The sequence below is a fragment of the Genypterus blacodes genome, unplaced genomic scaffold (assembly GCF_046128005.1).
Source record: "Genypterus blacodes isolate CSIRO-AG114 ecotype Tasmania unplaced genomic scaffold, CSIRO-AGI_Gbla_v1 ptg000090l_1, whole genome shotgun sequence".
NCBI classification, from domain to species: Eukaryota; Metazoa; Chordata; class Actinopteri; order Ophidiiformes; family Ophidiidae; genus Genypterus; species Genypterus blacodes.
In genome coordinates this window covers 185523-212781 of record NW_027466895.1, presented here as the reverse complement: position 1 = coordinate 212781, position 27259 = coordinate 185523, and the positions used below count along the sequence as shown (strand labels likewise).

Here is a 27259-nt window from a genome sequence, read left to right as displayed (position 1 = left end):
TGAGTGGACGGTGGGCAGAGTTTATCCTCACACGGCTTCCTGCACAGGCGCTGCCAAATGGAGAACCATGAAACTCAATAACACTGCCGCTTGCCTGGAACAAAATGCACCAAAAACCTCCTGAAAAAAAAAAGCGTGAAGTCATTAGAGGGACAAATGGTGGAACATCTTTTAGACTGAACAGCACTACAAAGATTCCACAACTCTATACGGTTTGTAAATGTTTTTTATTAGCAAAATAAGGGAGATGAGTCTACAAAGATCCTCCATCCAAGGATAACATACACATACATTGACAGTTGTGGCAGTTTCTTTACATGAACAGATCCAGGACCGTATGAATCACACCTCTTGGCAAAGTCGTACTGGTCTTGAAGGTCAGACCAGGATTCCTTTGACCGTCTCCCGACTTCCTCACTAGAAAAGGACTCTGCGGATCCTGAAATTCGGACGTCTAAACCTCAAATCTTCGTTAAAAGCAGGATCCGAGGATGATGTTTGAGCCCTAAAGATACTTCATACCTCATTGTAACATCTGTCTCTCCCGTGGTTCTCTCTCTAAAGCTCCATAAACGTTCCTCTGAATACATTAAAATATACAGTAAAATGTGCCAATCTGGTCTTTGTACTTATTTTAACACCTGAGCGCATCACAAGCTCTGTGTTTTCGACTAACCATTTTCCGAATGGTTGGGAAGAATGGATATTTTGTACACCGTTTAAAAACCAGGACCCCATACAGGCGGGGTAAATGTAACAATATACATATCTCAGTATTGTACTGCATGATCGGCCTGCGGGGGCCTTCCATTGTCATGGCGTGTGGGGTGGGTTGGTGGGGATGGGGTAAGGGACTGTGGAGGCTACATGCTGGTCACCATGGAGACCCATGTACCTTTGGACCAGAGGGAATCCTCTTCTTCTTCTCTCCGAATAGCTCAGTGGTGTGCACATAGATATCAGGGACACCGACGTATGGAAACATTTGACCTCTTATGTTTTGGAACAATTCAGCAGGCAACAGAACAAGCATCTGGGACTACAACTGCAGGGGAGGGGGGGAAGCATGCGTAGGCACAAGTACCCACAAATTGGACTCAAAGTGTACCCTTCATCTCTCCGAGGTGCAGGGAAGGAAGAAAAGAAGCATTCCCACCGACACTAAAAGTTTCCTCTTCAAGAGACGGTGGCGGAAGGAACGGCGAAAAAAAACCCCACAACATTGCTCCACCTTCCTCTCCACAATTTTAAAAGAAATAAAAACAAAACAAACAAAGCTGTGAAAAGTCGCGGCGGTGATGCTTTTACAATGACACAAACATTTTACACAAATGCCATCAACGCTCAAAATGTTCCAAGACAAAAAAAACATAAATAAAGCTGTTAAAAGTGGCATATAGTACAGCACTGGTCCGTGACTGATCCTTCCAACTCCTCTCATCTTCCCCGCCGAAGATAAACTGGCTCCACTGCCTGAGGAAAGAGGGTGAAAAAGAGAGAGGTGAGCAGAGGAGGAGCAGGAGGAGGAGAAGAGGGAGGGGCGAGGGACGCTCCGGCCAGACATCAACCTCGCCGCCGTCGCCACACAAACATCTTAATGGAGCAGAAAATCTGTTTAAGCGTCCGGCAAGGGAAAAGGCGCCGAACTCAAAGATGAGGAGATTGAATTATACGCAAGCGTTTGATTATGATGGATTACATAGAGAGAGAGTGAGAGAGAGAGAGAGAGAGAGCAAGAGAGCGACAGAGAGATGCAACTCTGCCTCCTACGGTTTCCTCAGTTGTTTGAGTTCAGTGATAATCTTGACATGCGACGATTCCGCCTCCACTACACATGCACACACATACAGTATATACACACACACACACCTGGCCTGCATGTGCACCAAACCCTCCCTCCCTCCCTCCCTCCCTCCCTCCCTCAAGACTGAGCAGGAGGGAAGGGCAGCCTTGTGGAGTTCCTTACCAAGAGAAAAGGGTCGTGGCTGTCGTGGCCTTCAGAAGAGGCCACAGTCTTTCAGGTTGTTCTTGATGATGACGTCGGTGACGGCGTCGAAGACGAACTGCACATTCTTGGTGTCCGTGGCACAGGTGAAGTGGGTGTAGATCTCCTTGGTGTCCTTCCGCTTGTTCAGGTCCTCGAACTGACACTGGATGTAGGCGGCCGCTTCCTCGTACGTGTTGGAGCCTGAAAGAGAGCGAACATTAACTATACCAGTGTGTGGCAGAGAACATGGAGACGACATCATCTTTTTGCTTTTTAAGAGTAACACCGGATGTTGACTGTAGAGGATGATACCGGAGGTCATTTCCCTAGATATCAGGTCAATGTTGCTAATTTCAAGTACAGTTTGGGAAAATGAATCCCACAGGCTCACAATACAAAGCTTCAGGCCAGACTGCTTCCAAATATGGAAACGGTGGCTCTAAACAGGAAAAACCACGACGATTCACGGGAAATAAAGACAATAACCCAGATATGAAATGTTTGCCTCCTAAATCAAGTCACACTGAAACATCTTCAATGTGAAAGTTCCAGATTAATAATGGAAGGTCAGCTGAAAAAACCACAGAATGTACAGTATATATATTTTTTTCTTTCTCTTTTTCTTTCTGTCTTTCTTTACAGGATTACTTACCAGCGTATTCAGGGTAGCAGATGGTGAGGGGACTCTTCTTGATCTTCTCCTCGAAGAGGTCCTTCTTGTTGAGGAAGAGGATGATGGAAGTGTCCGTGAACCACTTGTTGTTGCAGATGCTGTCGAACAGCTTCATGCTCTCGTGCATTCGGTTCTTGGGGGAAGAAAAAACACAGACATCAATTTTTTCGCTTGAATGACGGGAGTTGCATAAGCCGTGTGATCGCTGATTCATAAATCCGCTAAGTCCATGAATGAGATCTCTCAACGCCATGAATCATTCTCGTTGCTGCAGAGACACATGAGTGATCGTGTTGCTCACCATCTCCTCGTCCTCGGCCAGCACCAGGTCGTAGTCGCTGAGGGCCACGCAGAAGATGATAGCAGTCACACCCTCGAAGCAGTGGATCCACTTCTTCCTCTCAGACCTCTGACCGCCGACGTCAAACATCCTGGTGGGGAGAGAACGGAACACACACACACACACACGCTCCATGACTCAGATGCGAGCATGAGAAAATGATGGAAAATGACTGAAATTGATGGAAAAGCGCTTGGAGGTGTTATGTCAGTTTGTGTTTTCGTTGCACAAAAAAATCCATCCGTGACAAAAAATGCACATGACTCTGACGACTGTAACGGCAGAGAACAAAAGATTCATAAACACAGGACTGGACAGACAGACAGACAGAAGGACAGAGGGACAGAGGGACAGAGGGAACCCTGTGATTTTAACAATCAGCCCACCAAACTGACAGCAACTCTGATGCGGCCAGACGTGATTTATGGTTTTATTATACGTTTACGATTTCCAAGCTGGTGGCTCTGGCGCCGGAACGACATTTGACTTCAGATATCATAAAGTGCAAAGATGAAAACAAAGGCTCGTAAAAAAAACAATACAAAAAAAGGGACCACCGTAAATATGAGAGGGGAAACCTGGGTTATCTCTTTCATTTCCACAGAATGGACAGAATAACGGGGATGCACACATGGCGGCGACATGCGGGCTTGGGTTAGAGTCCGTCATCATGACAGGGTTTAGTTCTGTGGTGATGATGCGTTCAGAGCTCATATGATGCCTCTGTCTTTCGGGAGTGATACACTCTGCTGCCTTATATACATCCATGACATCATCCGAGCCGACAGTTCTCACTTCCTGTCTGCATTGCTCAATGGAGAGGCTAGAAATGAGTCATCGCTGTGTGTGTCACAACATCACACAGCTGCACAACCACAATGGGCATTTCTACATGGGCGAGTGTGTGTGTGAGTTACAGGAAGGGGAACTAATCAAGCCGCTTTGTGAGGCCCAGAGGCGCGCAGAGTTTGCCGAGTTTGGGAGGGGATTCTCACTTGAAGTGCAGGTCCTTGAAGGTGAAGTGCGTCTCCACGATGCCGGTGGTCTTGACTCGGGTCCTGAGGACGTCCTGTTGGGTCGGGATGTAGGTCGCCTGGGATATCCTGTCCAGGTCATTCAGATAGCTGAGATGGGGAGAGAGGGAGAGAGGAAATGAGGGGAGAGAGCAAGAGAGAGAGAGGAGTGAGGAGAGTTAGTGAATTCATCTTAAAAGGTTAGATGACGTGTGTGTGTGGGTGTGTGGCGGGATAATTTCTGCAGAACTCAGTGCAGACGGAAAACCCAGTTCAGATGCAAATACAATATTTGACTCGGCTTATCGCAGATACGCTGTTGGTTGTGTAAATATTGGCAAATATGCAAATACGCACAGAAATTTGACACTTTGTTCCTCTACATATTTTAATTCTTCTTCGTCTTTGTGGGATTTTTCAACTAAATTCAAGACATTAAGGTGGATAAGTGAAGCTCCTGTGCGTCTCGGGTGTGTGGAGTCTGCGTGATCTCCGCGTGTTTGCCCGGTTCCCACTGGGTGCTCTGAGTGTGTGTGACCATCTGTGCAGGGTGTTGCCCAATTTCTTTTGTAAAAACACATATCAGCGACCCAGAGCAGGTATTGAGAGAATGGACTGAATTTAAGTTTATCACAGCTGAAACTACAAAGGTCGAGAGAGGATGTTTGTTGTTTTCCTGAGATAACAAGACAGGGAAAATCGGAAAACGTGCTTGGGAAGTCTTTATCGATGGCAGCATGTGCGAGCTAATGCTTTATAGAGAAAACAGACAGATAACAGTTATCTCCTCATCTAAGAATCTTGTTATCTAATCATCTTGTTATCTAATAGTCCACACGGCAGACATTTGATAATCAGGAGCGGCCAGACGTGTGTGTGTGTTTATACCTGCTGGACATATTGTGGCCCAAAGCAACTCGTCAAGGTTACTGCTGATAAACTACGGTGGAACAAGATTAGTGACGCAGGCGGCAAACACAAGTAATCTCCCCCTTAATGAAACGAGCCTTTTGTTTGTCCTCCAGGGTATTAGCCCGAATGAAAAGAGCGGGGAGGTTTGGTAATGTGGCGTTCCCCGTCCGTGAAAATGTCCCGGATGGCGGGATTAGACGAGCCAATTAGAGAACGGTCAACAAAGGCGGCTTCCTTGGCCCAATTGTTTGTTCTGCAGCAGCAAAACAAGGCAAATGGCTCCTCTGCCAACCAAACACACGAGGCGTCTTCGTGACAACATAATTTGTTTCTGCTGTCAAGATCATCACTCGCAAAACACACACACAAGGATGAGGAAGGAGCGGTTTGGCAGCCAGAGGTGGGGGGGGGTGTTTTGTAGCGGTACTGGGAAGAGATTCTGTAATGAAAGCGTAAAGTCAAAGATAAACACGTCTCCGACCGCTGGCTCATCGGGCTTGGCTAAGGAGGGCAAATATTGACGAGCAAGCTAAAACTCAAAGTCCAGAGAGACGTGCAGAGGCTTCTCCGCTCGCACTCGCTGATGTCCACTGGGTTATCAAGATACAAGCTCCGGGTTCCTCTGTGGATGGATGTGGAACGCCAAAGAGATCCCAGACCTGTTCCTCTGTGTGTGTGTGTGTGTGTGTGTGTGTGTGTGTGTGTGTGTGTGTGTGTGTGTGTGTGTGTGTGTGTGTGTGTGTGTGACTCACTATGCCGCCGAGTCGTTGAGCTGGTATTCGCGTGAGCGGCCGAAGCAGGCCTGCACGCCGCCGTCCTTCCACAGCCGCTTGATGACGCCGGCCAGCTCTGCCGTCATGAAGCCCTCCTCTGCCGAGCCGGCCAGGACAAACAGCTGCCGAGCGTCGTCCTGAGGGAGGGGAGATGGAGGCCAAGCAAAAGTTACAAACATATATGTTGTTATCGAGTGTGTTTAGAAACCACAGGTTTTCTCATCTCATATTGATTGATTGATGATTCCTTTGAGTCGTAGGAAATTAACAAGTTACACTATAGTTGCACATTTGTACCGAGCATCGGTGTTACTTTGAACAAATCTGTGATCACATATTGAGGCAAAAATACCAAACATTTGCTCGTTCTAACTTTGCTTTTTAACTTAAAAACACTTTTGATTGTTAGTCAGACAATATTTGCAATTCTAATTTCTTAGCATGGGCAGAGAACAGATGGACGTTTCCTCGCACATTTAAGAACAACAACAAACAAGTGGATTGATTGATGGTGGAGATCATAGTTGTCACTCACAGCTCTGGCGAAGTCGCCGAAGTCAATCTTGAGGCGTCCCATGGCTCTGATGATGGCGATGATGGACTGGATGGTGTTGCTATAGACCACGGCCTTGTACTGCTTGCACTCCTCTTCTGAGTAACCCGCCTCGTGGATGATCCTGGGCGAAAAAAGCCACAGTCAGCGATTTCACAGTGGCCTTCAAACGCATTTTCACGCAGCTGGCGATGCCGAGAACTGAGCCAAAGCTCATGTTGAACGCTGCTCGCCAAACGCTGTGTGCTGGTCCATTTGGCATACGAGTTTGTGTTTCGGCTTACGAAGGCGAGGAAATGCAGGGGAAAGTTTGCTTGTATTTAAATACTCAATGCTTGCCATCACCAAACGCAAATTTAGATCCAATTAAATGTAGAAGAACCTGGTGTTGCTGACATGCGGTGGCCTGCTGATTTATGACTCTGGCCAAACAGAGTTGATGAATAACATAATTCATGTTCACGCACACGCTGAGGGGAAGACGTACACGCTTCCCATACGGCCAGTATGGACAGTTTGTCCTAATGGAATCCGTCTCATACATAATGCATCGTATTTGTTTGTATCCTGACTCACCGGGTGTAAGATTACCAAGAGAGGGCGGAATAAAAGGACGATTGGCTTTTGACACAGAGTCGTGGAAAATGAACGTGTGGCAACAACGATGACGACGAGGAGAGAAATAAACTCACTTCATCTGCTTGACGATGGTGCTCTTCCCCGACTCACCAGCACCTGGAGAGAGGGAGAGGGAGAGGGAGAGAGAGAGAGAGAGAGAGGGAGGGAGGGAGGGAGAAGGAGAGAGTTTAGGTTTCATCATGTGGCACGAAACAATCCTAATGTCTTTCAGCATTAAGCAAAGTTGCATTTATCGATATTATGTCAGAATAATCGCGAAGCACTAAAGCGTAACTGGTCGGCTTGACTTTCATGAGCCATAAAGCGCCACGTCGTCTTGGCACAGAGGGTCGGGGGTCACTTTGCGCCGGCGACTAATCAGATTGACGGCCATGGTGTTGACGGGCGAGACGACGGTGCTATAAAAAGGGAGACGGACGGAGGGATGGAGGGACGAAGAGACGGAGCGTGAAGGGGATGACACGCCGTACGCTGCCTCCGCTTGCCGACCGGCGCTCCAGCTCTCATACGTCACAGTGCCATGGCAACCGTTATATCCAGGGCATCCAGTGTGCGGCCACAGTCACCTGAGGAGGCTTTGTGGTTTGAAGTGTGTGCGTGTGTCTGTGACATGTTGGCTTCTACCGAGGCCATATATTATGCATCTGCTCCTCTCTTTCAGCCCTGTCTGTTCCATCTCCCTCCCCTGTGCTCTAACGTATATCGCCACGGACCCAGACGTGGTCACAGCGAGGCGATTGGCTGCTTCCTCTCCAACGCAAACATCTGCCTGCCGAGGGGAAGAGTCTTCAAAGAGCTCTAGAGTAGCGGAAACACACTGCCCGTCTTCTCTCTCTCTCTCTCTCTCTCGGCCTTAGAAACAGAATAAGGGGAAGTGGAATCGTATCACCAACTCAAGCGCTATCTGTTACCTCGTGACACTGTCGACCGGGACAAGATGGTTCTGGTCTTGCATTATATATCAGCTGCCAAAAACCTAGTTCCGCTTTTTGAAAAGCGGCGAGGCGAAGAGAGCGACGTTTCCCCCTGACACGCGGCACTCAATCACACTTGCAACACCCCAACCCAACACATAACACGTTCACATCACGCGAAATGTCTCAAGATCAACTACGCCTCAAATGAGTCTGTGGAGGGAACCAACACGGCAGACGACAGCCTGGGTAGAAACCGTCCCAATGACTTTCAGTCCTCGTGATACAGAACGTCGGACTCCAGCGTAAATATTGAACACATTGAATATTGATATATGCGACTGCGGGTCTACAGAGAAGGTTGGAGGAAGTAAAACACAACTGACTGCTGCAAAGAAATGTATCTTGTAAAGTCACATTGCGATTTTTTCACAATAACGAAAGAAAGACACTATGAAAGATGAATGTACAAGTCATTTGTAGTACATTTATCTTCACAGTTGATGTGACTTTCAGGACATGAGTGTATTTTGTGACTTTCCAACCCCGTTCAGGCACATCAAAGACAGCTTGGGTCCTTTCTCTCTCGACTCCAGCAAGCTGTGATGTTAACACCCTAAAACTCAAATACAAGACACTAAAAATACAACTCACCAATTATGCTGTATATGTGAGTTTCTTTACTTGACACTATTTTATCCAGGAAGTTAACCACAATGACTGCAGGGGTTTTATTTCTGAAAGGTGGAACAAAAACCCACATGAGAGCAAAGTATCTGCCCGAGCTCCTCCAGGTTCTCCCTCAGTGTGCCTGCAGGCTGTTAGTGAGGCACCGGCACTTCACCTTTAGCAGAGCTGGATGAGCGCACCTGAGGATGCGTTAATTTAATTACGTGTCACTACCCTGGAGGGAGGCGGTGGAGGGGGGAGGGGACAGCTTCCAGCACTCCGAGGCCAAACGCTCAGCTGCACCAATGCCCCAGGGACGCCAACGCCGCTCGACCGGGCACGGCCTAGCGGTCGACTGACACAGTGGTCGTGTCCCCGGGTGCCATTTCAGCAATGCGGCGATGCCACTTCACATACCGACACGGTGCCTCTCAGAGTGGAACGACGAAAATCTACTTCAGGCGCCCCCTCCCCAAAAGGGAACGTCGAGCCCACTGAGCCTAATCCAAACTAATTTTCCATCATCTTCTGCAAGCAAACTTAGCAAAAAAAATACTCTTTTGTCATCATTTTCTTGGACAACTGTGACAGCAAATCCAGGAAAAATAAATGATTTGGACTTTAAAAAAGGTGTGTCAGTGCGACTTCAATTCCACGGACGAGATAATGAGACAGCCCAGATTCGTTGAGCAATAGTTGGACGTTGGGTCGTCCGGTGTCACGTTTCAACAAATTTGCAATGCTGCCACTTGGATTTCAATACCAGTGACCCAGTTTAGGATTACGTAATTACAAATGTCTAGGTCGCTGATATCACATGAATGTTCCAATATGTGAGTATCTGCATGAAGTCCACACAGGTTTACTCCAGAACCGATTCAGGGTCTTATATATTTATCTTTACTGTAATTACAGAGTGAAACTATACACATGGCTGACAATCACATCTTGTTGTTTGCTTAACTTAGGTGACTTGTTGTTTATAATTAGTAGAAGTACGCACGCCTGTTCACAATTGTAAGCCAACATACCATTTATATAATAGTGTGAATCCATATCATATCACATCATCTAGGTCTTTTACTCAAAGTACACCAATATAGTTTAATAGTTTAAAGCAGTGGTTTCCAAACTTTTTCTTTCGCGCCACCCTCTTATAAATCAGAAGTATCGCCTCATTCATTTTCCTGAGGCGGTATCTATTGAAATCGCTCCACTTCCGGTCCCGCGCCACGCCCCCCGCTGGAGTAGCTCTGCGCCCCCCACTTTGGGAACCACGGGTTTAAAGCCATACTCAAGATTATATCCTTCGTCCCAAAGCACACACCACATGAAGTAATGCAGTCAGACCTGAACGCTGCATAATACTGAGGTATTAACATCTTATCTGAACTATGATGGACAAAGTTAAGGCCATGGGAAATCGGATACCCCAGACCTATAGAACGTTACAGCCGTTTGATGAATAGTATTTGGAATGTAGCAGCAGGCACAATCTACGTCTGTCCGAGCCTCAACAGGCCAACGCCACTTCACAGAAATGCAAACGTAGCAGCTGCACGAGTACGAGAACTGACGCGAGCGGCCAGCCTGCCCTGATAACGATAAAACCCCATGCGTCCGGTGCCAGGCGTCATTTGTGTCAGTTGAGAGGTGAGGAATGCGTTTATGTCAGTGACCTGCCTCTACTCTCTCTCTCTCCCCGGTGATGTCATTTGGGCGTGGCCATTGTGGTTTCAAAGCCTGTGGGCCTAGAAAGCACAAAATGCAGAGTCGTCCTGGTTTCTCTCCCTCTCTCACACACACACACACACACACACACACACACACACACACACACACACAGGCCTTTGCTCAGAGTCGTGTTACGCTTTGATACGCCCACAACCCCCAAAAACCGCTACAGACCCAAAAACCGCTGCAGCAGCTGTTTTCTGTTTCGCGCGGTTCAAACTATTTTCGGACGTTCCACGCCGACCCCTTCAGAGAAAATACAGAGTTCTCCTTTTCTATACCAGAAAACAGAGGCCTTCTCTACCAACCTACCACACACACCTTTTCATCTTAGAACTTCCCCCTAGGACCACGATTGAGTCCATAAAGAACAAAAAAAAGTTCCTTCAATTTGTTGGATTAAGTACAGTGAAATACATGACCTACTTTTGAGAACCGGTTTGTTGCCCAATGAAAGCGTTTACTGGCACCAGTTTTAGACTTTTTGATTTAGTAACCTGGAAATTGACATCAAAGTTTAGCAGGTGGTTACGCAACTCATCCTTATAGTCAGCAATGGTCAGATCGTGTTTAAGGGAAACAAGACACTGAGACCTACTGACCTACAGACGCTGAACTGCCATAAATTAGGGGAAATCTGTGTGTGTAAATTGTTTTTGACATTTCCTGTATTAAAGCTCCACAGGGCGAGAGAGAGAGAGTGAGAGAGAGCGACCATTGTGGGCAGGTTTGGTCCTGTCCTGCTGTCAGATTCCTCCTGTCGACTACCGAAACCCGGCATATGAGCTGTGTGACAGTTGAAAGGATTTTGTACTGATGGATATTGTAATTTTGTGCTTTTTTGGCTTTGAAAATCTAATTTGTTGGCAAACTTAAATGGAACGACCCCTGATTTTGGATCCAATAAATGGCGGTGCACCGTTGTATACTCAATGCCTTGACATCGTCTCTCTGTCTCTATCATTTGTCGTCCTCTCTCACTCTCAATCCCGGCCCTCCTCTTTTCCTCCCGCTCCCTCCGGGGCGGATTCAAGCATGAGTCACTTGTGAAGGATTCCAGGAGAACTCAGAACGTCGCTACCCGCCGGGGGGAAAAGGCCGCATTAAATCACTGTGATCGATCTGCCAACAAGCCGATTGATGGGGAGAAGATTGTTTCCCACACACACTGAACTATTCAGGGAAATGTCTAATGACGGCGATAAACGAATCCGAGCACTATAAATGCTCCTCCTCCCCAGGATGAGTAATACTCGTGTGTCGAAATGACAAAAGTTATGTAAGAGGCAGAAGTTTTAATGAAAAACACATTTTCACGACATCCCTCGCAAGGCTAATTAGGCCGAGGAGATTGTAATCTATTTTTGCGTGCAGATATGAATAGTGGAATAATTGGGTCCTTGAGATGACGGGAATAAAAAACGAGGGCCAGATAAGGGAGCCAAAATAGGAATGTGCTCACTTTTCCTCGAAAATATCACACTCGCCATCTAGAAAAAGGCAACTGAGGCTGTCAGCTTGTTTGAATTTGACGGTGCGCACACACACACACACACACACACACACACACACACACACACACACACACACACACACACACACACACACACACACACACACACACACACACACACACACACACACACACACACACACACACACACACACACACACACACACACACACACACACACACACACACACACACAGAAGGATTCAAATTATGTTCCATGCAAATGCGTTTTTTGACGTCAGCACAATGATTTCACAGCTGAAATGAGCATCTAGGACGGTGCTCTGGAAGAGGGGGTTGCTACGTTAAACAGCACTCTGTCACCGTGACAATGAAGGGTTTGAATCCTGTCAGGAGCGCTACAACACACAGATTCGGGAAAGTGTGTTTGTATATCAACAATTGAAGATGAAAGATGTTATCTTTAAGGCAAACAACCAAACTCAGGCCTCTGCTTTGCCGCGGTGGAGCCTTTTCATTTTTAATGCTTCAGTCATTAGCGGCGTTCTCAGCTTACAGGCCCCTCGCTTCCTTTCTCCAGGACTCATCGTCTGACTGTCCATCACTTTGGGCAGTAACCCGAAGAGGCCGTGTGTGTGTCTTTGTGTGTGTGTGTGTGTGTGTCACCAGGCTACCAAACTGAGAAGATCAGACACATAACGGCAAAGGTGCCAAAACTGCCACGTGTGAGCGCTGACAGCTGCTCCTTTACAGATGCAACACCACCAAAAACATAAACCAAGGCCCATCAATGCAGTTTGGTGTGTGTGGGGACAAAAGGCTGATGGGAAGTCACACTCCGCCCTGAACGAGCATAGCAGAAACTTGACCTGACTTGTTCGTTTTCAATCAGCAAGCCCCACCATGGCCTCCCAGTACCTGAGGAATGCAGTTTGCCCTCAACTAAATATGTACAATACAAACACCCAAATCCAAAGTCATTAGTAGTCATTCCCTACCCGAAATAACTCCAAATAGCTGTGTGTCTGTGTCTGTGTGTGTGGGGGGGAGGGGGGGTTCAATCTCAACCAACACAAGATGGGAGGAAGGCCAGTGTTGTGTTTAGGAGATTCCGGGACTGATATTATGCGCATTCACCCCCTGTTGGTACTGGGTTCAGCCTGCGTGTCCTGCTAACCCACATACCGTGTGTGTGTGTGTATGTCAACATTTGCCAAAGCTAAACACACAGGAGGCCGATGGAAAAGTTTTTCACCGACGCTCTGTATTGATACAAATAACAGAATTCTGCAGCGTGTATGTCATTTATAAAGACGCCATTGCCTTCCAAAAAGAAGAAGAAGATAATTCTGGAATTCGAACATTATGAGGAAGTGAAATGAGCCAAGGGACCGAGAAAAACTGCATGATGAGGTCAAAAAGTGGCAACAGTAGAAAGATAACGGCTGTGAGCTGAAATTCCCAACACTGGCTTCTTGTTTGGGCCCGTCACTACTAAAATTCCGGACAAATATCCAAGTACAACCGGATAAAGTGTGGTTCTCTGTTATAAAGCACTCAGGCAATAGTCACAACCACCCATTCATGACTACGATTAGACCATAGCACACATCTTATGACACCAACAAGCTGCTGACATGTTTTTGTAATGATTTATAGGGATTTAAGAGATTTACCAGGGTATTTTCTGCTCATCTTCACAATATCGTTAGTGTCATTTCTTGCTTTGCCCTTGTGACAACTCTTGTTATGCAAATATCTCATTTTTGAACTTGAAATTGTCCCCAGAGGTGCAACAACATGTCACAAAAAAAGAAAAGAAAAAAATGTGAGTGTGTGCAAACCTCTAGCATCACCAGGCACTCGTGAGGTTTGGTGCATGAAACAATGTGGGAATTAACGACTTAGGCGTGCTAAATACTAAGTTTGGGGTCGTGTTATTCCCTGTGAGTGGAGCCTGGGCCCCTTAATGAGGCTCGGGCCTGTTTGCACTGCATTGCCCTGGAATAGACGAGGGGTGGAATGAGCCATTGTTGGGAGGATTTAAGTCTACAGAGCAGCAAAAAAACACCTCAACTTACAGCAAAAACACACAATTTGAGGGAGAAATCGACAAACAGAGCTGTGGTTTAAAGCCGAGCAGATGGAGGTGCTATGCGGAATTCAAAGAGGGATCATTTCTACCTGGCACCGCCTGAAAAGCGAGCATAAACCCGGGGTGATTTTCCTGCGCGTACCCCCCTCCTCCCTCCTCCCCTCCCCGGACCTCCGCTCCGCTCTTACCCAGCAGCAGCAGTTTGACCTCCCGGGCTGCCTTCTCCCCGTCGTCCCGCAGATTCCTGTCGATCATCTTGCTGCGCTCCACCGCCGCCTTGTCCTCCGTGCTCAGCGTGCATCCCATCCTCGACCCGTCTGTGTCCTTCACACCCGAAAAGAGACAAAATAGCCTACATACAAGACCCACATGAAACGGATAAAACGCTGCTTCCAACCCCACACACACACGCCCTTTTTCTCGGCTGGATGACAGGCGGCGACCGGAGCTCTTCTGTCGGGGCTGAAATTGGTGGAGATTCGGCTTTGTAAAAAAAAAAACACCCGGCGTCTCGTCCGTTTTTCACAATTCTTCGGTGTTTCGACTCGATATCCTCAAAGGTGACGGTGTTCGGTAGGTGAAGTAATTCCTCGGTGATGTCTCTCCCACCCGTTCGCCTCCATTCGCTGCAGCGGAGACTTCGTGAGTGTGTGTGTGCGAGACAGCGGACGACTGCTAAACCTGCGATGCGTTTGGCAAGTAGCGGCATTAATACTAATTCCGCTATGGGTTCTTCATAATAAGAGCGCCCCTAAAGTAAGAAGCAACCTCAAGAGACAGCAGCACAAAGACACATCTACGACCCACAATAAACTTTTTTTTCTTCCAAATAAACACGTTTGTTGTTATTATATATTTCAACAAACATCTTTCAAGCAATAGCATGGCTATATAGGGACAATTCAAAACTGCACTCTGTAGCTTTAATGGAACCATAACGGACGATCATGCTTACTGGCTGATGCAAACTATGATCTTTGGAAAGTTGTATACATGAGAGAGTCAAACTTATGAACAAAAGCACAACCTGGTTAAGCTCGTTAAATGTTTGCTCTTATTGTGAAGGACACACCGGAAATTATGTTGTTGCCTTCGGATTGCATACAAACCCTCTTTAACTTCACTAACCCATTTTAAATGGGAGCTTTAATTTTTATAGACCCACAATAACTACCTGTAAAGGCATAATATAAGAAACGATGAAAATTCGATAAAACACCTCGTAAAATTTACAAAATATGTAACATGGAATTCAGTGTTAGACTGAGGCATATTTATGGTATAAGGGTACACAAAAGTCTTGTGATGTAGTATTATTGCTGTAGTGGAGACAGTATAGGCCAAGTGGAGTTTGATCAAACTTAAATACACAAAAATCTACCACTGTGCTGTCTTAATATTTTAATTTCTTTCATCCACTCCATGGACTGGAACCAAACCTCTAACCCTGAAAATAGGTGTAGTAAGTCAACACTTTATACAAACAAAATTATAAGGCGTTCACCGGAAAATTGGCCACACAAAGAATCCTGCAGTGTAAACATTAACTCGCTGCCTTTCCGTGCCATTTTCATTTCAAACGTATTCCTAGGATAGCTTCTAAATTTGCATTAATGAACTTTCCATCCTCATGCCTTTGTGGCTGGAGGTTTCCCTCTGTGTTGATCAGGTGGGACAGGGAGACTGTGGGTGCAGCTCCTGTATGCAAAAACTGTTTACGTCATCAGCCAGTAAAGAAAACAGCACAGACACAGAGTGCACAGCTATAAATCACCTTCCTGGAAAAGCACAGTTGTTGTTTAAATAAGACGATATGATTCTACTCACAATATTTGGGGAGTTCTAGTCACATTATTTGAAACATGTACAGTACAAAGGATCCCACACCGTCCTCATGTAAACATGAGGCAGCCGTTACGAATGAATTACAAAAAACAGTTTGTTCCACACATCGATCCTACAAGTGCACGGATGCATGAATTGGCTCTCGGCACACTGCTGGCAGGAGCAACTGTGAAAACGGGGTTGTGTTACAAATAATAAGAGTTTCACATTCTTGCAAATCAACATGTTGAGCTTAGATTTGTGAATGAGAATTCCTTCGCAGAATCCTGCAGTTTCAATGCTGTTGTGACTGCTCTTGAAATCAGCAGAACCCAATTTTCCAGAAGAACTGCAAGACAAAAAGTTAAAATAAACATTCGCTGTCGTCCCTGCATCGTCTAGAGTTGTCCAGTCTGTTTCATATTCACTTCACTGTATGTAGAAGGACGTAAAGTGTCTCTCTCAGCAGCTGACCTATGACCTTGTTACACAGGGAAGTCATGGACGTGCAGTAAGATCCTCCTTCTGTTTGTGAGTTCTGGCCCTGGTTGTTTTTAGATGCGGCTGCCTAATGTGTGAGGATAATCTGAAAAGGTGCCTCTCCTAGAAATGGTCAAAACAATGCCATATGCCAACAAATACCTTTGGTTTGCAAATTTTATCCTAGAATCGACTCAAAAGAATATCACAAAATGTGAGAAACTTGCTTTTAGTTCACGCGTTTATGTTTGTCACAGAAAAGGAAAGGGATTATAATTAAGTGAAACATCCTGTTTTGACTGGAACGTGCACAGAAATAGAAAAGTCTGTGTGGTTGAAGTGAATCATAGAACCAACAAAAGAGCAATGGGAGCAGAGGGAAAGCTGGTGCTGCCCTCTAGTGGAGAAACGAAGCCTTACCGCGTTGCAGAGGAGAAGTGTTATGATATAAAGCCTGCAGGGACTTCAACTATTGTGTAAATACCCAAGACCCACGATGGAATGCCGAATAGAATAGAATAGAATAGAATAGAATAGAATAGAGAAGAGTAGAAAAACACTTAAGTGCCAAGTGGCGTGGATTAAAAAAAGAGAACAAAATAAATGAAGCATTCAAGAATTTATGATTCCAGTTGCAGTGGTAGTAAATTACATTTTATACATATTGTTTTGAGCCAAACCTATAACAAAGCACCCCCCTGAGGACAGCAGTACAATGCGGCACTGTGTATTTGTGTGTGTGTGTGTGTGTGTGTGTGTGTGTGTGTGTGTGTGTGTGTGTGTGTGTGTGTGTGTTGCTTCAGGAACAACAAGAAAAATGGTGAATAAAATGAGCATATCAGCAAAATGTAATGTTTTATGCAGATGTAGTACCAGGATATTGGAAGTCTGGGGTAACAAAGTGAAAGACAAGTGTTTAGGACTTTGACATTGATCGAGGATCACACACAAATCCGGAGTTGTGTTGTTGATGGCGGTTTTCCAACAACACTCAAGCAAAATCATGCATATAATAATAATCTGCATTGTAAAGATAAAAACCCAGACAGATAGCAGGCTGACATTAAGAGTTAATCATTTCATTTTGCCTCTGAAAGCATCACGAGGAGAAATACAACATGCATAAACACATAAACACATAAATACAGTGTGTTTATGACAGTACGACAAGGAAAATATGGTCATTTTTGAAATATACCAATCTTAACCATACTTTTCTCTTGTTTCTGACCTCTTCTTGCATCCAATAGTTCAGATCTGGATTAGGGTTAGAATCTGGGAAATTTAAGGTACTGAATCAATGAAGTACCAAATAGGGACACAACCACTATGATGCTGAGTCAGTGAGGCGCAAACAGCTTTGACGCATCTTCAATCATTATGGATCTGCAGCATGTGACTGAGATACTATGGCAATAACCTGAGGACTTCCAGCTCTGCTCTGAGGATCCACGCCGGTCCAATCTATGGACAATGACAAAGGATTACAGGAAATTAAATAAGATACTGTAAAATTCTGATTATTATTTTCTAGAGCTGAGCGTCAGGTCGTTTCCAAGACAACCTTGCCCTTTATCTACTTGAACTCTTCTGTCAACCTTTCTCCTCACCCTTTTGTAGCTCTTATCATCTTGAGTGATAGTGCTGGCTGATACAGGGCAGAATATCACCTGGCCGCTGAACCTTCAACCTTTGGCGGCCTTTATGTAACGTCATTTATCGGGAGGTCCTTGGCTCGGTGCCAGAGGGTTCTGTACCTTTACCTGGCCTTAGCTGCTCTGTCAGCTCCTCTGACGATACAGTCTGCTTCATCTGCTGCTGCTGCTGGCACACACACACACACACACACACACACAGACAGGAGCACAGGCTGCCAGGCGGACTGAGGGACGGAAGGAAACGCACATCACCATGGGCTGCTGTAACAGAAGTTGTGGGCTAATAACTGGAGCTGTGTTTGGGGCGTTGGTGGCCATCCTGGGCGGCGTTCTTATCCTAGTGGGGAACAACATCATTGAGGGGACAGTGGAGAAGGTAGGGGGACAGAGTGTGTGTGTGTGTGTGTGTGTGTGTGTGCATGAGTGTGCATGGGTGTGCATGTAAAGAGATGAAGGTGATGCAGGAGACGTGGAGGTGAAGGAGTTGAAGGACGTCTCTGTGGGTAAACAAGAAGCTGAGCATCTGTGATTCTGAGACGTAGCGTTTCTAAAAGAGACTTTGTCCTTCACCAAAGATACAAAATTGTTCAGGCGGAGCAGCAGTGAGGCTGCCGGCCTGCTGGTCGTCTTCAGGCGTGTTAAAAATAGATTGTGTGTGTGTGTCTGTGGGATGCAGGAAGCTGTCCTTGAGCCTGGAACGACGGCGTATGAAACCTGGACGTCTGCAGGGAACCCTGTGTACAGACAGATTTGGGTTTTTGACTTGCTAAATCCCCTGGAGGTTTTGCAGTACGGAGCAAAGCCTGTGGTGACGGAGCGAGGACCCTACACCTACAAGTAAACTCAAACACACTCACCCTGATGCTGTGTTCTATAGAAAAGCAATGCACACACAAGCACTCTTTCCTCCACTTCCTTCAGGACCAGATTTCTACCCAAAGTAAACATCACAACGAATCCCAATAACACCGTGTCCTTCCTTTTGCCTGCCGGCGCCATCTTTGAGCCGTCCATGTCCGTGGGGCCAGAGGAGGACCAAGTCACCTGCCTGAACCTGGGTGTGGCTGTAAGTGAGTGTCACCTGCTGTGTGGTGATGGAACGTGACGCAGTTTCCTTAAAATGTGTAACCTGAGAGGAAGAAATGTCTCTTATTGGGAAAAGGAGAGGCCTAGAAGTTACAGACACCAAATCAACTTGCCTTTGTTTGTGCGATATTCAATGCTGTTAAGTGTTTAACGGTGGGGAACAACATCATTGAGGGCCGTGTTTCTTAACGGCAAGAAACACACGTTCACTTGTTCATGCACGTGCAAGCGCACACACATGAAACAGGCCTGTGTTATCAGCTGTGATCGGAACCGTTCAGATAAATCAATTATACATTGGGAGATAGCTGTGATTTAGAGAGAGAAATGCACAGACTGGCCCGTTAATATTCAAATAAAGGTGAACTCTCTCTCTCTCTCTCTCTCTCTATCTCTATCATAAAAGCAGGATTACTCCACCGCCTTATCTCCTGACGCACAGGCAGGCAGCAGTTGTGCACGCAGCAATTTGTGCCACAACAACAATTTGTGTCGGCACAACGTTCTTGTCGCCTGTCACACTTGACACGGCTGCTGATGAAGACATTAAAAGCTGCTGCCTCGATATAAAGAACAAATCGATACGTTCTGCTTCTTCTCAGGCTGCTTACTCGTTGTTTCCCAAACTGACGCACTTCGTGCTGGAGGACCTCATCAAGAAGAGTAACTCCTCGTTGTTCCAGCGCCGCACTGTGAAAGAACTCCTGTGGGGTTACCCTGACCCCATCTTCAAAGTAACCTTGGGCGTATTTTACCCGGTAAGCAAACCGATACCGTGACTGTGACCGTCCTCCACCACGCCAACACAGCGGCTCATACTGTACATACCTGTGCATTTCTTTACAGTATAACGACACCTTCGACGGCTACTATGACGTCTACACCGGTAAGGATGACATCTCCAAAGTCGGGATAATCGACAGATGGCGAGGACAGAGGTGAGGCGATGGAGAAAACTTTGTATTATGCATTTAATGTTTGCATATGGCTTTGATCCTGCATGGGAGGCTGCAATGACATCATTCAAAGGCTCATTTCACCCCAACAGCAGCTTAAAATTCTGGAACGACACATACTGCGACATGATCAACGGGACAGGTGCCTACAACGTTTATGATTGTAAAAACAAAACAAAATCTGTATAAGTAGAGACACAATGACCTTTGTGACCTCTCTCTCTCTTCCACTCTCACACTCTCTCACTCTCAATCTCTCACTCTCAGACGCATCCTCCTTCCCTCCATTCCTGGACAAGAAGAAGCCTCTCTACTTCTTCTCATCGGACATCTGCAGGTGAGACAAACTTGGAGAACTGTGTTGAGTTCAAGCTTTGACCACTAGAGGTCAGAGTTGTTGAGACGCAGCATCGACCCTCTAACCTTTCTCTGTGTGCGGCCCTCAGGTCCGTGTCGGCCAGCTTCGCAGAGAGCAAGGACTTGAAGGGCATCGAGGTTTACCGCTTCACCCTCCTGCCGTCCACCCTGGCCTCTCCGACAGTGAATCCGGACAACCAGTGCTTCTGCACAAACAAGGAGGTCACCAAGAACTGCGCCTTAGCCGGAGTGCTGGACATCAGCCCCTGTCAGGCCGGTCAGTGGATTTGGTTTGAGTCCCTTTTGTCCAAACTATCTGACAGAAAGTTACATTATCAATATCTACCAAATTTGGAGCATAAGGTGGTTGATACTGTAGCTTCCAGAATCTCCTGAGGAGAACATGCAAACCAAATGTAGGAAGTCTAAATACTCCTGCAAAGAATTCAGAGACCACTTTGTCCAGGTTGTATTTTAACACACAGTTGTCGCCATGTCATTTCCTTATAAACAGGACGGCCGGTCTACATCTCCCTGCCTCACTTCCTCCACGGTAGCCCCTCGCTGCGAGAGGACGTGCTAGGCCTCAATCCCAGCCCAGAGCACCACGTCACCTACCTGGACGTGGAACCTGTAAGAACCCGTGACCTTTCACTTTAATGCTTCAGATCGACTACCACGCTGTATCTCACATCGTGACCTTTCTATGTTTGTGACCTTTCCACCACCAGCTGACGGGGTTTACCCTCAGGTTCGCCAAGAGACTGCAAGTGAACATGATGTATGGCCCATCAAAGGTCATCACGTAAGTAACGTCTCGCATTTTCATGCTGGTTTGATACAGAATCATGCTCTAAGTGCCTGGTAATGACCTTTTCAATGCAGGGTGCTGAAGAAAGTCAAGGATTACACCGTTTTCCCTGTCGCCTGGCTGAACGAGGTAAGATCAAATCAAACAGCGCACTAGAATCCTGCTGCTGCCTCTGAGACATTACTCACCACTTACTTTCCTCTGCCTCCGTCCGTCCAATACAGACGGCTGCGTTGGACGACGAGACAGCGGACAGGTTTAAGGCGGAGCTGGTCTCTCGTGTCCAGCTGCTGGAGAAGTTGCAGATGGGACTGCTGGGCAGCGGGCTGGTCATCTTCTTCACCTGCCTCATCAGCTTCGGCGTATTCCGTTGCCGTGAAAACCGAAATAAGTTTGTGTAAAAAAAAAATCACACCTATCCAGAGTGGCCGAGGGTTTTTGATACTGACTTGCACTTTTTGTAATTTCACTGTTATTTGCAATGTTTTACTTTCTTTGATACCAGTTTTTGGGGGGGGGAAATACTGTGATTTTATAATATTTTAGAGTTGGATTATTTTTCCAGTAGGAGTGCTTTATCATTAACTTTAATTCTGTGGCACTGAAACCTTTAGAGTAGATCAGGGAGATGAGGAAGAGGGAGGAGAAGGTGAAGACGCCCCTGAACTGCCAGGTTATTAATCCATTTCCACATAAAGAGAGAGAGAGAGAGAGAGAGAGAGAGAGAGAGGGAGAAGTGAAATTTACATCCTGGTTAAGAAATTCTATTGCGATTCTATTAACAAGCTCCTTGTGAGTGAATAAATGGGGAGAAAGAGCTTCTCAGCAGGAGCTCGTGGTCCTGTCAAGGCACAGCATTGCTCTATCAAAAGGCCCCGCCGGTCCCCTGCGGCCGTATTCAGGAACAAACCTCTATATTGTTTGCGCCCGAGCGAATATATGCCATTTCCTCTTCATCTTGAGTGGCCTGTAAATCAAAATAAGAGTAGAAGTGCATTGGGAGGAGGCGTGGGGGTGATTATACTGTGGTTATGAATGGTACTTTAGGGTTTGTTTGGTGAGAAAGCAGCACTCTCGCCTCGCTTTTGGTTTTATGGGGTTTCAATGAGTCTCTGCAGTGTGTCTTTGAATGCACCGTTCAGTGTGTGTGCATGTATCACACATGCATGGACGTGTGTCATGGAGATTAAAAGTGACAGATCACGCTCGGTCATCTGGAAACGCGCAATTTGCAGCCTTGGGTTACCACGGCGATACCCTGCCATTTCCCTTTTCAGTGAATTTGCCTGGATTGGAAAACCTGACCGCATATTATTAAACCCATACATTTCCCAGAATGCAGTTTGATGCAGGAGCTTTTTCCTTTGTTTAGCATCCAAGGAGCCTCAAACTGGAGCTTAGAAATTTAGAAGTTTGTCACAATCAATGTAATATTCAAGTGTAGTCATGGAATTCTCTGATGTCTCTGTAGGTTTAAATTCATTTGAAACAGATTTATTCAGGCTATCATTACATTAATAAATAGAATTACACGTTTCATAACACTGAATTTACACTGAGTTGAAGTTGCCATGGCGCTGGTCACACAGTGTTGTTAGGTGTGGAGCAGAGAGCTCCGTAAGTGAGGGTAATACTGGGACAAGACAGGACGTATGTCTCTGCAATTCGCAGATACAGTCGTGGTTAGTGAGGCCATGTAAACGAAAACATTCTCACAAACATTACATGACATTAAATTAAAAAGAACAAAACGGGAAAATCTGTACACAAGCGACAAGTAACATCTATCTACAGTGACTACACGTCAGGAAGGAGAGGCTATTCACATAATGTATAGAAAAAGGAGAGCGTCTGTCTCTGTCTGTCCATTTTGCTGTGCAGTTGGCGGAAATAAAAAGAGGGAAAATTGTCCTTTTTCTGCATCTCCTGTATGACGACGTGTATTTCCACTTATGTGCATTTATCAGATGACGACAACAACTGAAAATGTGCAGAGCTGCGAAAAATCCAAATTGCCACATGACGTAAACATGCATCTGTGCCTCTGTAAGTTCGCTGTTCAATGTACATCTGATTATTACCAATAAATACAGAAGAGATTGTGGGGATGAAAATCTACTTGAAGAAATCTGTATAAGATAGAAAGTTTGGCATTTCCACGTATACACTTTAAATGATGACTTTTATAACCACGTAAGAGCAGCAAATGTGAGCGTGATGTTCAAGCACGATTAGCTTACATGCACGCCCGACGACTCCAATGCATGCAGAGATGAGTTTATTCCACTATACCGTTTGGATTTAGGCCTAACTCAGTATTCAGTCTGAATCGGAGTTTAAGCAAACGTTTTAGCGTGCATGTAAACGTAACGTAATATGTCTGTCGCTTTTAGTTCCCTTTTCTATCTCAGCTCTTTAGCAGCAACATTCAAATTCATTTCCGTGTCGGCGTGTTATTATCCGGACGGCTCAATTTCTTCTCAGATATCTAAAATGTGATATAGAACAGCCGCTGCTTGTGACGGTGTGTTTAACACAAGCGGTTTATGGAGCTCATAAAGCAACAGGGCCTCAGTGTGTCTGTGTGTGTGTGTACTGCGTATGTGTGTATGTCACAGTCATCTGGTCACAGTACCTCATGTTTTCTGTAGGAAAGAAAAAGGGTTGACATTCGTCTCCGCCTCACAGTAAAGTAGAGTTAGTAGAGTTGATGAATGGTTCTGACGTGGAAGCAGAGGAAGGCGAGACCATTTCTTCGGCGTGCCGGCTTTCCGTCTCCTCAGGCAGGTGGTTGCGGCGGTTGCGGCTCTTCCTGCGGTCCAGCAGGGGCTTGAGTTTGGCCATGTCGCCCCTGAGGGGTCCAGGCTGCTGAGGAGGCTGCTGCTGCTGCTGCTGCTGCTGGAGGCCGCGGAGCTCCTTCCTCTCTTTGCAGTACTGCTGCACGGCCAGGCTCTCTGCGGGGCTGAAGGCCGACAGCAGGATCTTGGGGTGCAGCGAGGTGGCCCACGCCCAGGGCGACTGCTGCTTATCGGTCAGCACGCTCACCATGGCCTCGCTCAGCACCCGCAGGCGGATCTTGGCCACGGTGCGCTTGAAGCCGTTCTCGGTGGTCAGGCAGTAGTAGAGGCCCTGGTCTGACAGCTGGACGGAGCGGATGAGGAGGCCGTGCTCGGTGGAGAAGACGCGGTCGCTTAGCTTCACCTGCAGGAACACAGTTAGAACAGCCAACACGTGAAGCCATTACAGTTAGACATGTTTTCACTCTAAACCTCTATTAAATCACACAGGGGTCATTTCTTCACACTTTAAAGCAGCACTGTAGTAACATCCAGGTTTGTACACATGTGACCCTACAGCTGGTGTTTCCATTGTGATGTTAGGAGCCCTGAACAGAAAGGTGTGACTGCCATCTACTGGATTTGAAGAGTTGCAACTGGATCTTATCAGTGTCTGGCCCACACAAAGCTCAAACGCTTACTGATAGAAATTCTATCCTTGACCAAGAAATAAAAACAAACACGATGAATAAAACTTAAATATATGTGTGATGCAGGAAAGACTCTGAATGGGTGAATTCACCCTGTGGTGGTTATGATAGGGTTGCAGTGTAATATCTCACACTGCTGGTTGAAGCCATTTTCCCTGAGCTAATCTTTGGCACACTGATGACTTTACTTTTTCTACCGACTATAAAATCAGTCAGGCTTCAGCTTAGTTATTACAAACCAGCCTGCAGTGATTTACGACAAGGCTAAACTTTATCCCTGTGGGGCATTGGCCCATAACACGGGCATTAATCTGAGCCAACGCCTGACCAGTAAAAGCCCAAGCATATAAACGCTGCCTTTTCATCACCCTGGACGCTCTCTCTCCCTCAGGCTCTCTCGCTCTCTCTGTCTGTCTCTCGTCGCTCGGTTTGATGCCCCACTGATCAATAATCGCTCAACAATGTCGTTTCTCAGGCAACACAAACATGTGAGGTCATGACCTTAACGTTTGATGTCATTCCTAACCGCCGAGTCACCAAAACAGGCCCTCATTGTCTCGTTAAGTGTGGGAGCATAGGCAGGCCCTGACGTTGACCTTTGACCTCTCCCTGACTCCTCTGCTCACCTCCTTCCTCCTGTCGTTGTCCCTGTGGATGAGCCAGCGGATGGACGCCTGCGGAGCTTTGGGCAGACACTCCAGGAAGGTGGTGTTGTTTTTCACGCCGTACTGCGTCATCTCCACCGCGTTCCTGTAGGCTACACACACACACACACACACACACAAAATCACACACACAAAATCACACCCAGAGCCTAGGGAGCTGGATCAGACGTCACTTGCTGACAGATATAAGCCCCACAGATGGAAGCGTATCTGTCTAAAATCCCAGGGGTGAGGGAGGAATGTTGACCGAGGGCTCAGACTAACACCTGCAGCACAACAAAACTCCACCCAGATCCGTTTGCTTTTCCTGACAGACTCATTAAATATCCCACCATGCACTGCGCCGCCTCAGTTTTGTCTGGCTGTCACCGGCTATGTCATTCTTTATTCTCCACTGCGGCAAAAAACGTTCCATCACTCAGCCGGGATGAATGACGCTAATTAGTGGTAATGGCCATATGGCAGAGTCCCCCGATGCTTGCACTAATTTAGGAGATGCAAAAGAGGAAATGGAGACTCAGGGGAGCAAATCGTCTCCTCTCATGAAGCTGCACCCTGTCAGCACACCGGGTGCTCACACACCAGCCTGGGACTCAGGGTGCAGAGACAGAGCTCAGTGTTTAGACAGACATCAGCTGCAACATCCAATAAAACATCAAATATCACAAGTGTCTTAAAGTCCTCCTTCCTTTGTGTCCTCCCTTCTTTCCTTCTTTCTCATCTATCCTTTCTTGTCTTTCCTTCTTTCTTCCCCTCATTCTTGTCTTACCCTCCTTCCTTTATTCCACTGTTACGCAAATACTTACAGTAACTTTAGACTTGAACTTGTACTGAAGTATGTTTCTAATGTGGTATGTACTGTATATAAAGATACTTTTATACTATTACTAACAGTTACTACAGTCAAATGTGTGACTTTGGAGGTAAATATCATATAAAAGCATTCAAGTACCTTTCAAATTGAATCCTCTGCACTGTGTGAGTGGATTGCCGTGCATGACATCCTGCCTCCTGCTCCTCCTACAGACAAAGAAGAAGAAATCACCAAAATGAAACTGATCAAATTTTACAGTTGCTCTGCTTTTATCGGCCCCCGATTGCTCTTCGCATTGATCTGATGTCACCACAGGGGGGAAAAGAGGTGTTTGTGCCAAAACAGTGGAAGGAAAACGTGCACAGGAGAATAAAGCAGCGAGAGGAGAAGAGCGAGTAAACACATGGACGTGGACACACTGCTTAGTCATTTTGGCACCGCTGCGATTGTTCCGCGTCCAAACTTAATCTGACCTGCGTCTGACATGAAGGTTGAGATGCGCAGCCGGCGTGGAAACACACGAGGAGAGGTGTCGCTCAGTCTGCGTCACGTCTCGCCGGAGGGGAAACTACGCGGGCGGGGATGAGCGGCGTGATGATGGATTCCAGGCCTGGAGTTCATGCATCCTCTTCACATCATCAGCTAAAACACGTTTATCTAACCTTATTTGCCTGCTAAATCCCACATATTTTCCATAACAACTATTGTGGCACTGTCTGTAAATCGCCTTTATCCTGCGTAAGGGAGCGTCTGCAAATTAAAACTTGTTTGGTATCCAATAACGTAAAGTGTTGGTGAGTTATTTAACCAGAGCTTGGACGCAATATGCAGGCGGTCTCTGAAGTGAAGTGAAAGTTTAGGCTGCGTTCAGAGCATTAAGGGGATTTTCAGGTGAAGAATAAAGGTTTGCATTTCCTCCTGAAGGGAAACAAAAGCACAAATCTGACCTCACCCTCAGCGGCTGAAGATAATGAATTCTGGCACACAAACACGACCTCTGAACCTGTTTAAACCTGCCTGTGTGTGTCTGCGTGTGTGTCTTTGTATGTGTGTGTGTACCTTTTCCCTGTGGGGTAGAAACGGGAGCAGCTGAGCCCGTCCCAGGCGCAGTACGGGTCCCTGGCCAGGCAGCAGTCAGCGCAGGCCGAGCCGTACGCCTGGCAGCGGTGCAGGGAGACCTGTGAGACCCCGAACTCGGAGCTGACGTACAGCTGTTGCTGCAAAGTAAACAGTTCAAATGTCAAGACGGCCATGTTTGTCTTCATAAGAGGCGGGCTGACAGGAAAATGAGGCAGAGCGGCTGGAGCAATTAAGCCTCATTATTTCCTGCCTTTGGGAGGCTTAT

General features: G+C 46.5%; 3 protein-coding genes across 3 annotated transcripts in view; 1 reads left to right on the top strand and 2 right to left on the bottom strand.

Moving 5' to 3' along the window:
• Positions 1–208: 208 nt before the first annotated feature.
• Positions 209–14465, bottom strand: gnai1 (guanine nucleotide binding protein (G protein), alpha inhibiting activity polypeptide 1). Its single transcript, XM_076158917.1, has 9 exons — positions 13965–14465; positions 6944–6986; positions 6234–6375; positions 5678–5835; positions 3996–4124; positions 2962–3091; positions 2640–2793; positions 1967–2188; positions 209–1473 (listed from the first exon to the last, which is right to left on the bottom strand). The coding sequence occupies exons 1-8, from the start codon at positions 14080–14082 to the stop codon at positions 1998–2000; spliced, it is 1065 nt and encodes a 354-aa protein (XP_076015032.1). The 5' UTR covers positions 14083–14465; the 3' UTR covers positions 209–1473; positions 1967–1997.
• Positions 14466–17991: 3526 nt separating this feature from the next.
• On the top strand, positions 17992–21349 carry cd36 (CD36 molecule (CD36 blood group)). Its single transcript, XM_076158980.1, has 12 exons — positions 17992–18114; positions 18415–18575; positions 18660–18804; positions 19427–19582; positions 19671–19762; positions 19873–19922; positions 20048–20117; positions 20227–20414; positions 20652–20770; positions 20869–20942; positions 21023–21077; positions 21173–21349. The coding sequence occupies exons 1-12, from the start codon at positions 17992–17994 to the stop codon at positions 21347–21349; spliced, it is 1410 nt and encodes a 469-aa protein (XP_076015095.1).
• A 1103-nt stretch (positions 21350–22452) lies between these two features.
• The window catches only part of sema3c (sema domain, immunoglobulin domain (Ig), short basic domain, secreted, (semaphorin) 3C), a 30434-nt gene continuing 25627 nt past the window's right edge, over positions 22453–27259 (bottom strand). The window contains exons 15-18 of the mRNA XM_076159000.1: positions 26974–27131; positions 26053–26120; positions 25062–25192; positions 22453–24149 (exon numbers count right to left, since the gene is read on the bottom strand). Of these exons, the coding sequence (XP_076015115.1) occupies positions 23631–24149; positions 25062–25192; positions 26053–26120; positions 26974–27131 (876 nt within the window). The 3' untranslated portion in view covers positions 22453–23630. The remainder of the gene's footprint in view (positions 24150–25061; positions 25193–26052; positions 26121–26973; positions 27132–27259) is intronic.